The sequence below is a fragment of the Vidua macroura genome, chromosome 11, assembly GCF_024509145.1.
Source record: "Vidua macroura isolate BioBank_ID:100142 chromosome 11, ASM2450914v1, whole genome shotgun sequence".
Lineage (NCBI taxonomy): Eukaryota > Metazoa > Chordata > Aves > Passeriformes > Viduidae > Vidua > Vidua macroura.
The window spans coordinates 13,823,086-13,836,948 of NC_071581.1; the positions used below are offsets into that span (position 1 = coordinate 13,823,086).

A 13,863-nucleotide genomic window follows, 5' to 3' on the forward strand; every position below is an offset into this window, starting at 1 on the left:
TGGATCACTTTCTGTAGGTGGGAATTTGTCCAGAGGAATTTCTGCAGAGGGGTTGGTCGGTGCTGGAACAGCTGATGAGATCAGCACCCATAGCTCTGGGTGTCACTCACTGCACAAATGGCTGAGCTGTTCAACCTAATGTCTTAAAACTCTGGATAGCAAATTGCAAAGTTTGAAGAGCTCATCCTGAGCAGTCTGGCTGTCAGGCTGTGGCTTTGTCAGCTGTCCAGTGTGAGCCTTCGGTGACCAGAGGCAAAGCCCTCGGCCTCAGGGGCAGGGGAGGCCTCGGTGCTCCAGCTGCTTCCACTTGTGCAGTGAGCGGGGACTGGAAACAGGCAAACAAAGCACAGTGGGAAATGAAAACCATGTAACTCAGTAAAACAGAGTAAGTGGTTGCTCTTTTTTTACAGCTTATTTTACAGCAGATCCAAAAGTCAGGGCTACTTCTACTCTGTTCTAAGCATATTGATGTTAGGATGCTGCTTCATATTTTGCAGTTTTTAATTTTGTAGGCTGGAGCCTCTGTCTAACATTTGGTGCTTTCTCAATACAGTGTGCTGCTCCTTTTTCGATGCAGCACAGAGAGGGAAAAGCTTTGCATTGCAATATTGCAGTATCACCAGTATTGACAAGGCCAATCTAATCTGTCTGTAGCAGATTTTCTCCCTACCATCTTAACTTCTGTTCTGCACAATCTATTTTTGACTGTTAGTATAAATTTGCCAGCCAGCTTACATTGTAGATAAATACTAAAGGAGGAAAAGGTGAAACTATTGCAAATAAAGTAACAGCTGAAATTCTGAAATCTGGGAAAACTGCCAAAGAGGTCAACTACATAGACAGAGAAGAGTTGTTAAGATCACTTCCATTTCAGAGCCCAATATTAAAAAAAGGGAGAAAAGAATATTAAAAAAACCCACTGTATCACATTTTGATCTGTGCCATATCTGACAAGTTTTCAAAGTGCAGTTACCACTGTTGTATGGAGGAATACGCCACATGGGTACACAGAGTAGTGTGTGCACCCCTTTCTCTTTTCGTCTGCTCCAGTTGTCATTTCAGGATTTTTGACCCAGACTGTTAGCACAGAAAACACTTTGTAATATTTTTTATGTCATCCATTCAGTTGATAGTGATCATCCAGAATGATTTTAGGTATCAGTAGGTACCAAATGATTACAAAATATTAGCAAGGCCTCTGTAATGATTCAGTGAGTAAGACATTTCTGGTTTCTCCTGAATTGAGGAGTGAGTAGAGGTCCAGGCTATGGGATCAGCAGTCAACACCTGGAACCACAGGTATCAAACAGGCAGGGACTTAACTGGAGGGGGCAGTGGACTGAAAAGTCAAGGTCCTACTTGCACAACTGTTCATCTAAGGTCTAATGAAATTGGCTCTCTCCAAAGAGGTAACAAAAGTATGAACTACAAAACACACATGAACCTGGCAGACAGAGCACAGAGAACATGAAAATCATCCTGGAGATCTGTAATGCAGCATCCCAAACAAGCTCTGCAGCCTTCCCCTGCAAACTTCTGCTGAAGAAAGGAAATGGTATCAAGACAAAGAGGTTTAACAAAGCCATGCATGCTGCTTTCCCCCTGTCTAGTTGCTAATGGGATGGCTCTTAAAGTTAAGCAAAAGGGAGTATGAAATCTTTCTAGATATATTTTTAGGACAGAGTAGCCCCTGCAGCCCATAGTCAAAAGTAGGAGAGGTGGGATAAGGTGGTTTTTTAAAAGTAAAGAAATGTTCTTTTGTTTGTAAAGAATCAGCAGTAGAGCCTGAGCTTGTCCTTTCTCAGAATTGTTGAAATTTGTTCCTCTCCCAATTTGTCACCTGAAAATACTGAGTTTTGCTAGACAGTATTGTAGAAAACCTGTACTTATGTGCATTAATTAAATTTTCAGTTTTAATCACAGACTGCTACATGTTGTGTGCTTGCCCCTCATTGGAAGAAGGTGACACATCATGCATTCAAATGCTGACCTCTGGGTTTCTCTTTCAGTCTTTAATACAAAAAGGAAAATGTTGTATGATTTCACCTTCAGCCTTGTACATTTTTATGCAGGATTTTATCTCTTACTGACTACATGATTTACATTTTAACCTGCTTTAATTTATACCATTCCCCATCAGAAAGACAAGTTCTGATAATGCTGGTGTTATATGAATATTATATGTGCCATGAAAGATTAGAGACTGATCTGAGCTGCTGCCTTCTGTAAGCTCTCCTTTCTTTAAAGCCTTTATTTTTACCCTCATCTGTACCTCATCTAAACAATGGAGAGTCTTCTGGAGTCTGCAGGCTCCCCCCAGTCCATTTGTTGGGTACAGAGTTCCAGACAGCTGAAAATGACATTCCTGGAAAGTACAAAATAGGACGATCTGTTAGTTGGGAGGCCAAGGTCTGTGTAAAAACACCTTGGCCAGACACAGCAGGAAAAGCATTTTTGGCCTTTTCTTGAGGCCTGCAAGGTGCTCTGGCAGAACACTGATTTACATACTTATTTTGGAAAAAGCACACTTGAATACTGGTTTGTTTTATAAATTAGCAATTCTTACAAAGTCACTGTGACAAGTAAGATTCCTCCACTAGAATTCTTCGTTGGAATGAAGACATGGTCCTGCATTTGCCTAAGGAATGGTAGGTGTTTCTAATGGAAATACATGTAAACCAGAAAAATCTGTATTCACCACATGCTAAAAGTATTGCAAAAAAACCCCACTGAGCTACAAAACAGCTTCTTATAAACAGATCAGTGATTATTTAGAAAAAAGCAACACAAACTAACCTGTAGCTTTAATATTCTACGTAATGACTTCTGCAGAAGTTTGGCAAATAAAACCCCATGTGAGCAGCTATTGTCTTCAGAGTAATGTGTTTTAAGGAGAATGCAGTGCCAAAGGCTACGTGCTGCTCAGTTAGACACCTCTGCCTGTGGGAACTACAAAACATTGCAGGACAGACCAGTTTGTGCTGATGGTGCTAGTACAGATAACAGATCAGCCATCAAAACTTAAGGGAAGTAACTAATAATTTCAAAATACTGAACTTGAAAATGTTATTTTTAGTGGTTTTATTGTAGCACTTACAAAGTTTTAGCAGTACTGAACAGCTGGGACACTCGATTTGCACAAAGCTACTGTTCAGTAGATAAGAGCTGTTAGAGGTCCTTAGAGCAAGCTAATGAATGCCCTGACAGAAGTTGGTGGAGCACAGTTCTTATGAATAATCATCTATAATTTGTTTAAAAAAAATGTTGTGGGTTTTTTTAGCAGTTGTTTACTTATGTATTGTGTTGGCCTGATAAAAATACTTGGGAAAGTGCCCTACCTGCAGTCACACAATTTCCAGTGTCATTGTGCAGTAAAGTTCATTGAATTACAGTTTTTCTTGAAGCCAGATGAATTGCAAATCTTGTAATGCTTGAGGGAATTGGCTTTTCCATGGTGTGTGTGACCTGTTAGAACCCTTGGGTTCAATACTATGTGTGTAACAAGCTGTCCTTGCACTCCTGAGGAGAAAACATTGGCAGGGATCAACTGGTGGATAACAAACACCTCCTGCATTACACACTGGGCTGTGCAGGGGGTGCTTTTAACGCTTTCCTGGGCGACTTTAAAGAATATAGACACAACCTCTTTTCAGAGCTGAATTTTCTAAGTTACATGGACTTCAGCATATTCACAATATTAATACATTTTCTTTCAGAACCACTTATGGGTCCCACTGCCACAAAGGGCAATGCTCAGGCTGTTCAGTGCTATAAACACGAAGAGCAAATTACAACACCTGTAGATTGGTTTTGTTATGCTTCTAACAGACAGGAATTGTTGGTAGGAAACTTAAATCCTGCTATGGAAAATTAAGGAAGCATTAAGAAAGGTGGTGAAGTGCATCAACACTGTTCTGCAAAATTGCCCAATGGAGAACAAAGTAGCAAAAGCCTGGGTTCCAAATCTGTTACAGAACAAAACATTCTAAACATAAAAATGGTCCTTAGTCAACGAAAGGATCCATTAAATGCCTGTCTATAGAAGGTCCAAGCAAACTCATGCCAGTGATTAAGGAAAAGCTTCTATAATTCAGCCTATTCAAAGTCTTGCTGAGAAAGAGATATTATAACCTACTGCCCACTCAGTAATGGCAATCAACAGGACTCATTGCCTCCAACAATGAAATAATAATTTAGATTGTGGTTATAGTCCAATATTTTTCTAAAATTTGTCATTATTATTTAATATTATATTTTTCATGTCCATGTAGAATGTTATTCAGTTGTCTTTGATAACATTACTAAGGTCCGTTTTTGTAAAGTAGATATTTGTATCACTGTTTTTATCACATTTAACCTTTAAAATGATAATTTTTATCATCTTCTAACCTCAGTTGTCCTGCATTTAATTACATAGGTTTTAGAGTCATTATAATTTCCAAGATTATAATTTCTTAATAACCTAGGTTAACTTTGTCACAATCATGGAGGTGTCCCTCACTTTTAAGTAGTACAAGTTGATTTTAAGCTTTGCTGAAGTTGACACACGTGGATACACAAAGTGGCCTGTATATTAGTCCATCCTGAATCTTCACTGTAGAGAAACTGACTGATAAAATCTAGTTACTGTGGTTTCAGAAATGCAAGTATTCAGAAAACTGGCCCAGTTAATAGGTGTGTAGTGTTTAAAAAGAATATTCTCTTAACCTGAACCCAAGTTCTTAGGAAGTTCTGTAAGTAGCCTGAAAGAGCCAGGAGTTGCTGGAGTTATTTGTTGTACCTGTCACAGTCTTGAACAGAAGGAGTTCTGTGGGGAAATCTCGATAACCTGACCTCTGCTGTGCCTTTCAGTTACCTGTGTGTCATGAATGCTCATGTGCTTATTTTCTTCAAGGGGCTTAGGGAGTCTCCAGCATGGATTATGGCAGGATGTTTTTTCTCCTTGCTTAACTGTTGCTGAAGCCAGGCTCCTCGTTCATCTCCTGTTACGTAACAGCATCAAGGCTTAGCTCTGAAAGTATTTATTTTTAAAAGGGTTATGCTGATGAGTTCTGCCTTTTGGAAAGCATAAAATCAATTTTTAATATTTCTTCTTTTTTTTATAGTGAATGAGATCATAGGAAGAGATATGTCACAGATCTCAGTGTCACATGGAACAGCAGCGGCCAGCCAGCCTGCACGTACATGTCCTGGATCTCTGGAGACAAGAATATCTGATGGAATCCAGTAATGAATAAGATAATGACTCAACATCCATGAAGACATCACAGCTTCTCTGAATATTTCTTCTTCCTCTTCCTCTTTAGACTTACTGTGCTTCCAACTCTGTGGCCTTTATGAACTGGAACAGTGGATCCTTGCAAAGCCCTTTTAGTGGGTTACATTTTTGATGTAGAGACAGAGCATTTTAATTATAGTTCCTCAGATGCTGTAAAGAGACTTCTTAAAATGGACACACAGAATCTACACAAAATATTTTAACTGTTTTAAAGTTACAAACAAGCTTTGCTTTTTGCATTTAAATAGAATACTTTTATATTTTAAGTACTTCAGATGTGTGGAGATGTTAGTTTGCTCTTATAATACTCACAGTCCTGAACGTGGAAGATTTAATGCACATCTTCAGTGTGCTGCTTGCCTTAGAGGTAGTATAGTTTGTAACTGATGATTTGTAACACCTTTTGGTCATTTTGGAAAGCCTTTAAAGCTTCTGTTGTTTAATTTTTTACTTAATAAGATCTTCCAGTGGCAAATCATACCTGTCATCTGAAGCCAATGCCACGGAAGCCATTGTGTATATGAATACTGTAGTGTTTTCTTTCTTAGATTCATAGGAAGCAAAGCCAAATGTAGATCTGCACTTGTTTATAAACTGAAGATGTTACTTGATAGGCTGCAAAAAGACCATTCCATCATGAAAGTGTTGGGATAGAAATTACATTCCAAAATTTAACTTTTATAACTTTGTGGATAATCTTCCTGATCTTTATTAGCACAGGCTCCTTCTTGAAATAGCTTTATTTCTTAGCAAGTTACATTTGTAATCCAATTTGAGCAGTAGGATTTTAGATTAAAGAACAGCAACATCAAAGCCATGTTAGATACAGGATAAAATTTAATGTTTGCTGAGGATCTAAATATTCCCATTATCCCTGCAGAATATGGTTTTGAAATCACCAATTCAGTGGCATTCAAGTTTTCAATGCAATAAATCATTTGATCACATCTGTATCTTTTATATGCTGTATGCCCGACCATGCCACTTGGAACTCCTAAGGAGATGACACAGTTCTTTAAATTCAGGCTGTTTGTAAATGTCAGTTTGCTAAAAAGTAATTTACTGTGAATTAGTGGTTAGGCAGTATGATGTGTCCATGTTTAATTTCAAAGGTGTGAAGCAGGAGCTACCAAAGAAATACACGAGATTGATCACAGCAGCAGTAAACTCCGTGCTGTGCTCTGAGGATGCATCTCCCTTATCCCCATAATCTGGTGAATTTGAAACAATCTGTTCACATCATTACTTAAAATTCTCTGGCCTTTCCAGTTAGACACTGTGGAGAGGATCTGACACTGCTGTGGAGGCCACAGCCATTTCCCTCCCGCAGGAATCACTCATTTACAGCGCTTCCCTCCATGGAACATGCAGGATGTAGCAGCCATGGCAAAGGAAGATCAGCAGTACAGGGAACCTCACAACATCCCAGGTGTTCCTTTTAGTTGCTCATTTGGGTGAGCCATGACAGTCTAACAAAAATTAAGAGTGAATTAACACAAATAATTAGAAAATTGGAAAGCATATTTGCATTGGATCCAGTTCAGACAAGTGCAGCCATTTTAGCAGTTAACACATAGGGAGCACATGCCCTTCGTAGACTTCAAAGGATTGAAAGAGTCTGACAGTGGAGAGCAGTGCTGAGTTACAACACCTGGGAGAGCAAACACAGCTTCTACTGCTGTTGTATTTTGGCAAATGGTAGGGAAAACTTTCCACTGAGCCTTTTGCAGGGAGAACCTTACACCTGGAGTGAAGTCAGTGCCCAAGCAATACCATAGCTGTAATCCCATCTCTGTAATAGCTGAATCATAAACTTTCAGAGACCATATATTAAGTGGGTAAAATTGTAATTTTATCATGTACTTCCTTTTAAGAGCGCAGCCTGAGGCTACTAACTTGCTGTTTCATAATTATTTCAAACAACATAATGCAAGGCCACTGTGTATCTGCTGGGAATCTTAAGCATCCTTTTTGTGAATGTACTGTTCAGTGGTGCAAATCTTGACATTTGCAGGAAATAATTGGCAGGGCTGGAATCTGGAAAGTGTGATATTGTAATTGTCCCTCAGCAATGGTGCTTTACTCTGTCCTCTACTCGTGTACGTTAAAGATCCTAGAAAGAACTCACATGCTCCGAAATGCATCTACTTCTGCTTTTAACACCTTCAAAACAAACCAAACCACACAATGCTGTAAACTATGTCATTGTCTCAGAGTGTGTGATGGTGGCAAGGCACGTTCCAGTTTTCTTTCTTGTATTGGGTCTTTTGCATTAACCATTGTTTGTAGGAGAATTCTGACTGAAAAGCTTTTCATACTGTATGGGATTTATGCTCCTTTATCCTGCTGGTACAGACTCTCCTTGCAAGTTCTCCAAGTAGCTGGAATTCACACTGTACCTAAAATATAGGAGCCCAAACAATCCGGAGTTGCTATGCACTAAATTTTCTGATGCCTTTAAATACCTTGATGCCTGTAGACATAGAAATGCTTTCCTATTTAAAAATGAAATTAAAAAAAAATATATAGCTTTGGATACTAAAGCAGTTTTGTATTTGCCTTGTAAAAGCTTCAATACAAGGGTCTTAATTTTATTTTAGCTTGTGTGATAACGTAGATAAAGACTGTTAATCTTGTATAATTTTAGTGGTATAAAAAGCACATGATCTCTATTGGACTATGCAAATTTAATTAAACAGCAGAACCCGGCAACTGTTAATATTTTGTTGGCATCCACTTCCTTGTCCTTAAGTCCTGTCTTCTCCTTGAGTACTTTCCCAGAAATTTGTAATAACTTAGATTATCCTGAAGGAAAGCCTTAATGATGAGGTAGCTTTTCTATAAGGAGGGTCAAAGATCAATGTTTAGGGAAAAAAAAAATAAAGGGGTAGCAAATTAATCCAGGGGGACAGGGATGAGTTCTGAAATTACCATTAACTAGGAATCTGAATTTCTGTGGTAAAACTTACCTGTTATCAGGGGAACTGCCACCCTTTTTAAACCAAAGAATGAGAAAATGGTTTTGTTCTGATACAAAGCTTTGAAACTCTATTTTTGATACTCATAATGGATGTCATTCCTTGAGGTTCAGAAATCGTTCAAATTGAAGTTTTATATTTAAAAATGTGGGACAATAAAGATTAAGTTCTAGATGTTTACAGAGCCTTGTATTGTAATTTCATGTACATTTTGTATTTTAAACATTTTTGTAAGTTATGATTGCAGTGCTACTTGCAGAAATAAAGGGAAAAACTTGCATTTAGGCTCTTAAATCATAGTGTTCAAATAAATAAAAATAATGCAAATACATTGTCATTTATTTAAAATGCAGACCCAGCCACAGTGGGAAGAAACTCCATTTGTGATGCGGTGGTAACCAGCTGTGCCAGGCTGGGGCAGGGGAAGTGAGGGACAGTGGATATTCCCCCTGGAAGAGTGGTGATTTTGAACAATGTGATAGAGAGTTTGGGGCTCAGATTAGAGCCAGCAACAGCGAACCTCCACCTGTGTAAGAAGTGATAACAGTACTGGCACAGTATCAGTCTGCTTCCCTACTAGCAAGTGTCATTGTTTCAATTAGACAATCACAAGGTTATTTTGAAAGATTTTTCCAGAAACTATTATTCAAGGGAATTCATAATAAACTAATTACCATTCCTGAAAGGATATTATCTTAGGCAAGATGTAGTTAAACCGTTTCTGAAAGAAATGTGGAATTCCAACAAAGTTTAAATGAAATGCCAAATCCTGGCTGATCAAGCAGTGCCGAGGGAAGTCTCTGTGGGTACAGTCAGGTCTTACAACGTGTGTCTCATCTCAGTGATCTTGGTGCTACTGAAAGGATTTTTGTCTCCCTTGCAGTTTCCTACCGGGCCCTTTCCTTACCCTTGGAATCCCAGTGCGGTGTGGGATTGTTCCAAACACAACAGGAAAGCAAAAGCTCCGGCCTTTGGCTCCCCTGCTCACCTGCCGGGAGAGAGCAGGGGCAGGGGCAGGGGCAGGGATCCCGGCTCGCGTTGCCAGGAGCAGCGCGGCCAGGCTGGGATCAGCGTCCCTCCGAGCGCGTGTCCCGGCCCATTACCTTCAGCTGCATTTCGCTATAAATACACCAGAAAGGGGATGCTCGAGTGCCACGAACCGAATGCACGGTAAATATAGCCGAGGCTTAGTAAAAATAGCCCCGGCAGTTTGAAAGCTGTTCACGTGTTCTGCAGGGTGATTACCCAGGGTATAATTAGCACACACCGACACCAGCAATAAGCCACTGACTGCGTCTCCTTTGCCGTCAATTCAAGACGCCTTTCAGATGCAAATGGGCTGGAGGCTGCTCCGCTCGGGCTGATGGGGTGGGACAGGAGAGGATCTGCAGTCACGCCAGGGTGGGTAGAGCTCAGCACTGACACACGCACGGCTCTTGTTGCTTTATTCCAGGCAGGGTGAAAACGTCGCTTCTAACTTGCAAAACACTGGTTTGGTATTTCAGGTAATCAGAGAAAAGGACTGTCCTGTTAAAGTCAGCTCCTTTAGAAGAGTAATCAGACGTTAGTTCACTTAGGACCCAAACCCAAAGGAAATGCTGGCAGAAATCAAGGTCTTTTAATTCGCATATTGTAGCCAATATTTCCTTACAATATTCCACAGCACAGACTTGTGCTGTCTTCTTCCTGCTGTTTGTTTCTGGACCTCTCTCTCCCCCTGCCTAACTCAAAATACCACTGTTTGTTCTGAATCTACCATGTCCTCCACTGGACTGAATAAGGTGAGAGTTTACCTTTTTTCATTTCCCCTTGGCTTAAGTTCATTTACAATAACAGTATTCAGAAACTAGCCACTGCTGTAGTGAGTGAAATATTAAGATATGTAGAAGACCATGGAAAAGAATAAAGGATTTTCAATATATTTAAAAATTCATGCATAGTTTTGCATACAGACTTCTCTGGTAAAGGAAGTTAACTCAGAACTTTATTCTGCCTGGTAAAAGTATTATTTTTATCAATCAGTCATTTTTAGCAAACAAAAAGCATTGTCATTTGCAGAGATCCTCCAAGAAATTATTTTACACTAACCAACTGTTACTTTTGTTAACACCTGCTACATGCAAAAGAAAACAGAAGGAAAAAAAGTCTCAGACTAAGATACAGAAGCAATAGAAAAGGAGTATTTACTTTACAAAGACTTGGATGTTCCATAGATCTTCTTTTTGAAGAGATTGATCCACTAGAAAAGTCAGGCTATAGAAGTTCTCAAGCTGCAAATGTAAAGTTTTCATTGCATTTGTGGTTTTTATTACTAGGAATTGAAAAATAAATACTTACCTCTTCCTTCCTGTCATTGCTGTGACACCTGCTGGTAAGAGCTGGAAGAATGTTTGTAGCCTGTGCTTGTTCTTTTCTGTAATTTTTGATCAAAGAAAAGTGATGCAGCTAAAAAGGACTTGATATGAAAATATTGCTTGGGAATGCGGTGCTGCATAATCAGTGGCATCATGTGAAGTCAGCTGGAGGAAAAAGGGAACAACTACTCTTCCAAGTTCTTCTGACAGTGGGATGATAAATGACTGATGACTTAGGTCCTTCTTGTAATAAAAAGCAGGAAAGACAAGGAAGCAGCATGTTGAAAATACTGAAAGTCGGGAAGGCAAATATTTTCTAGAAAACAGGCAATTATAAAAAACAATAACCACCCTACATATTAACAGCTGCAGCAATAAACTTGAGTTTATCTCTCAATAAACACTTCCACACATTAACGACTGCAGGTTCTGGAATCAAAGACAAAAGCTTTTCCACATACCCAAGGTTCTGGCTGTAACACCAGCATCAAGGATCTAGGCTGGCATAGAGCATTTTTTAGGACAAGGCATGGAAGGTCAGGGTTGCCTTCCTAAATTTACTACAGCTTGGTACAAAAGGTGTGATGGATTCTTCTCTGCCAAGGAGGCACAACTACTGCAACAAACACACAGCACAGATTAGCTGAGTGTTGTCCTACATGAATCATAATTTTTTTCTCACAGCAATAAAAAGATCCATTTGTAAATATCCCAAGAACTCCTTGGTGTATCCACCAGCCAAGTCGTTCTTGCAATGTGTTGGAAAAGGACAAGACAAACTTTGAGCAGTCAGTATGTCACTGTTTTCAAGTAGGAAATTCTCTAAGTATGATGCAAGAACAGATTTTTCTAGTTTTCCGTCATTTGAAGAAGTGCCTCCGGAGCTGCTGCATAGCCTGTCCAAAGCACTGGTTGTCTATGATTTAATGAATTAAGGTTTACTTTCAAGGTTTGCCGTTTTAAGATTTGCATCATAATAAAGGTGCAACAACCATTTACAGATCAGAACCAGCTGCAGTTGACAGCAGATGTGCAGATTTCCAGTTTAACTGCCATTGGTTCAACTTTACCCTGTGTGTTTTCTAGGCTGGGTCTCCACGTGGAAAGGTTGCTCACAGGACATTAATCCTCACACCTGCCTGTCACAGCAGCTCCTGCTCAGCTCGTGCTGTGTGATCAGTTCCTGCTGCAGTTGTTTCTGTCTCCAGCTGCACTAATCACACAGTTTTGCCAGCACATGCATTTCTGCATTTTCATGTTCCCACCATTTCTTCCCTTACCAAGAATGAAAAATTGGCTAATAAAATCTTCAACAGAAAGCAACTAAGAGAGGTCAAGGATAACTATTCAAGTAACAGCAAATAGCACCCTGTGACATTTGCCTGGCTGTAGTCACAGTAGCTGGAGGAGGAGTATAAGCATCAAGCCAATAGGACAAATAAGGCAATACTGAAACTGAATTAAGTGCTACTATGGGATTATTTTTTTTTTTCTAAGGATATGAAAAAGGAAGCTATGCCAAGAATGTCATCATTGCCATCTGACCTCACCACTAACAGAAGTTCTAATGGAAAAGCTGCACAAACAATGGAGGATAACAAGCAATGCAACACTGGCCAGATCCAGGGCTGAATGACATCGTGGTTTGGAGAGGCACAGCCATACATTTTGTGGCTGTCAGCAGAGTTTGCTGAGAGACTCAAATGTTGCTTGCCCAAGCCTAAACCCTTTGGAACTAATCCAGCTGCTAAAATGACACTGGAGACCAATAAGGTTTTCTTAGCTAGAAAAGAGGAATACAAAACATACAAAAGACAGAGAAAAGGGGGAAAAGAAAAAAGAGAAAATATTTTGGTTGCTGAGCAGGTCTGTCTCCAATTACAGGCTTCCACTCCCACGAAAGGCTGACCTCAACTACTTCATAGCAGAAAGTAGGAAAATCTCCCACAAAATTCTTCTTAAATATACTTTTTAGATAGCAGTAAAGCTGCAAAAATAATTTTTTAGATAAGCAACAGTTAAACATACCACTGGCTAAGCAGGGCATGCTCTAATGTAAATTGTTCTGGTTTTCTGTGCCATTTGTGCCCTCCTGCCCAGACCACCCTCCCACAGAGACTCTGTCTTCATGACTTTGTATCATTTTCACATATATTACACTAAGCTCAATACTTTTTCCAACAGCACATGAACTCTTAGCAGGTCAAACACCATCTGGACCAGATGAGCAAAATGGAATTCAATCACTTATGTAAAAAAAAAAATTGTGTTTGGTTGGAAGGACATGACCTAAAACCAGAACAATTCTGAGTGACATTAAATATTATATTTAAACAGTGACTCAGTCTTTCATAATCAAAATAGAAAAAATTTAGAAAGCAATTAAATGTTGTCTTTACACTTGGCTTGTAAGATAGCTTTCAAGCTACCTGGTGTTTCTTTCATTCAAAATACACTCGGGTGGCTTCACTGAAGGCCATTCTGCAGACAGTAGAGATGTGCTGTAGATGGGCCCAGCAAGCAGAATCAGTACTGGCTCCATGCAACATAAAATATCCTCAGGGGTAGAGTTAACAAAAAAGAAATCACATTACTGAGATTCAAGGAGCTCAGTTGTTCAGCTGTTCTGAAAATGTCCCCAAGCTCTCAAATTTGTTTAAACAAGTGTCAAACCTTCATTTGGTGTTACTGGCACTCTCTCAGTCACATAGGATCAGGATCCTGCTCTCAAAAGCAACAAGATTTTTAGGATTACTTTTTTTTTTTTTTAAGAAGGAAAATTGCAGCTTGGGCATGGGGCCAGGGGTGTTATAAAATTTAATTCACATAGAGATCCTATGCAGTTCAAATTCCCCCCCAAAGAAAAGTTGAGGTAAGAAAAAAGCTGACACAGGACAGTTCTCTGGGGTCTCTTTTTCTGGAAAAATGTGTGGGTGCTCACAAAACACACACCTGAATCCAGGTTAGACTTTATGAGCTCCCCAAAGGCACAGACATTTTGGCTTAAAGCCAGAAGTTAATGGCAAACCAGTTTTAGCTTTCTATTTGCAACTGCAAAGGAGGTTTAAAATCACATGCAGTTTGAATTATTTCTCTCCATTTGTGTATTTTGAGTCACTTTACTCTCAGTAGGACTCCCACAAAACAAACATAAGCAGGAATAGGAGATGAAATCTCACATGCAGAAAGGTCACTGAGGGAAACAGCTTTGGTCTGCCTGCACTGAACCAGCCAGGGCCCATCAGGAGGGTCA

At 39.6% G+C, this 13,863-nt stretch overlaps 1 protein-coding gene across 2 annotated transcripts in view; it reads left to right on the forward strand.

The window, feature by feature from the left end:
- The window catches only part of NFATC3 (nuclear factor of activated T cells 3), a 64,421-nt gene extending 55,881 nt beyond the window's left edge, over positions 1 to 8,540 (forward strand). For both annotated transcript variants that reach the window (XM_053987282.1, XM_053987283.1), the window contains one exon: positions 5,106 to 8,540. In XM_053987282.1, coding sequence (XP_053843257.1) covers positions 5,106 to 5,230 — 125 coding nt within the window. In that variant the 3' untranslated portion in view covers positions 5,231 to 8,540. The remainder of the gene's footprint in view (positions 1 to 5,105) is intronic.
- Positions 8,541 to 13,863: the final 5,323 nt, after the last annotated feature.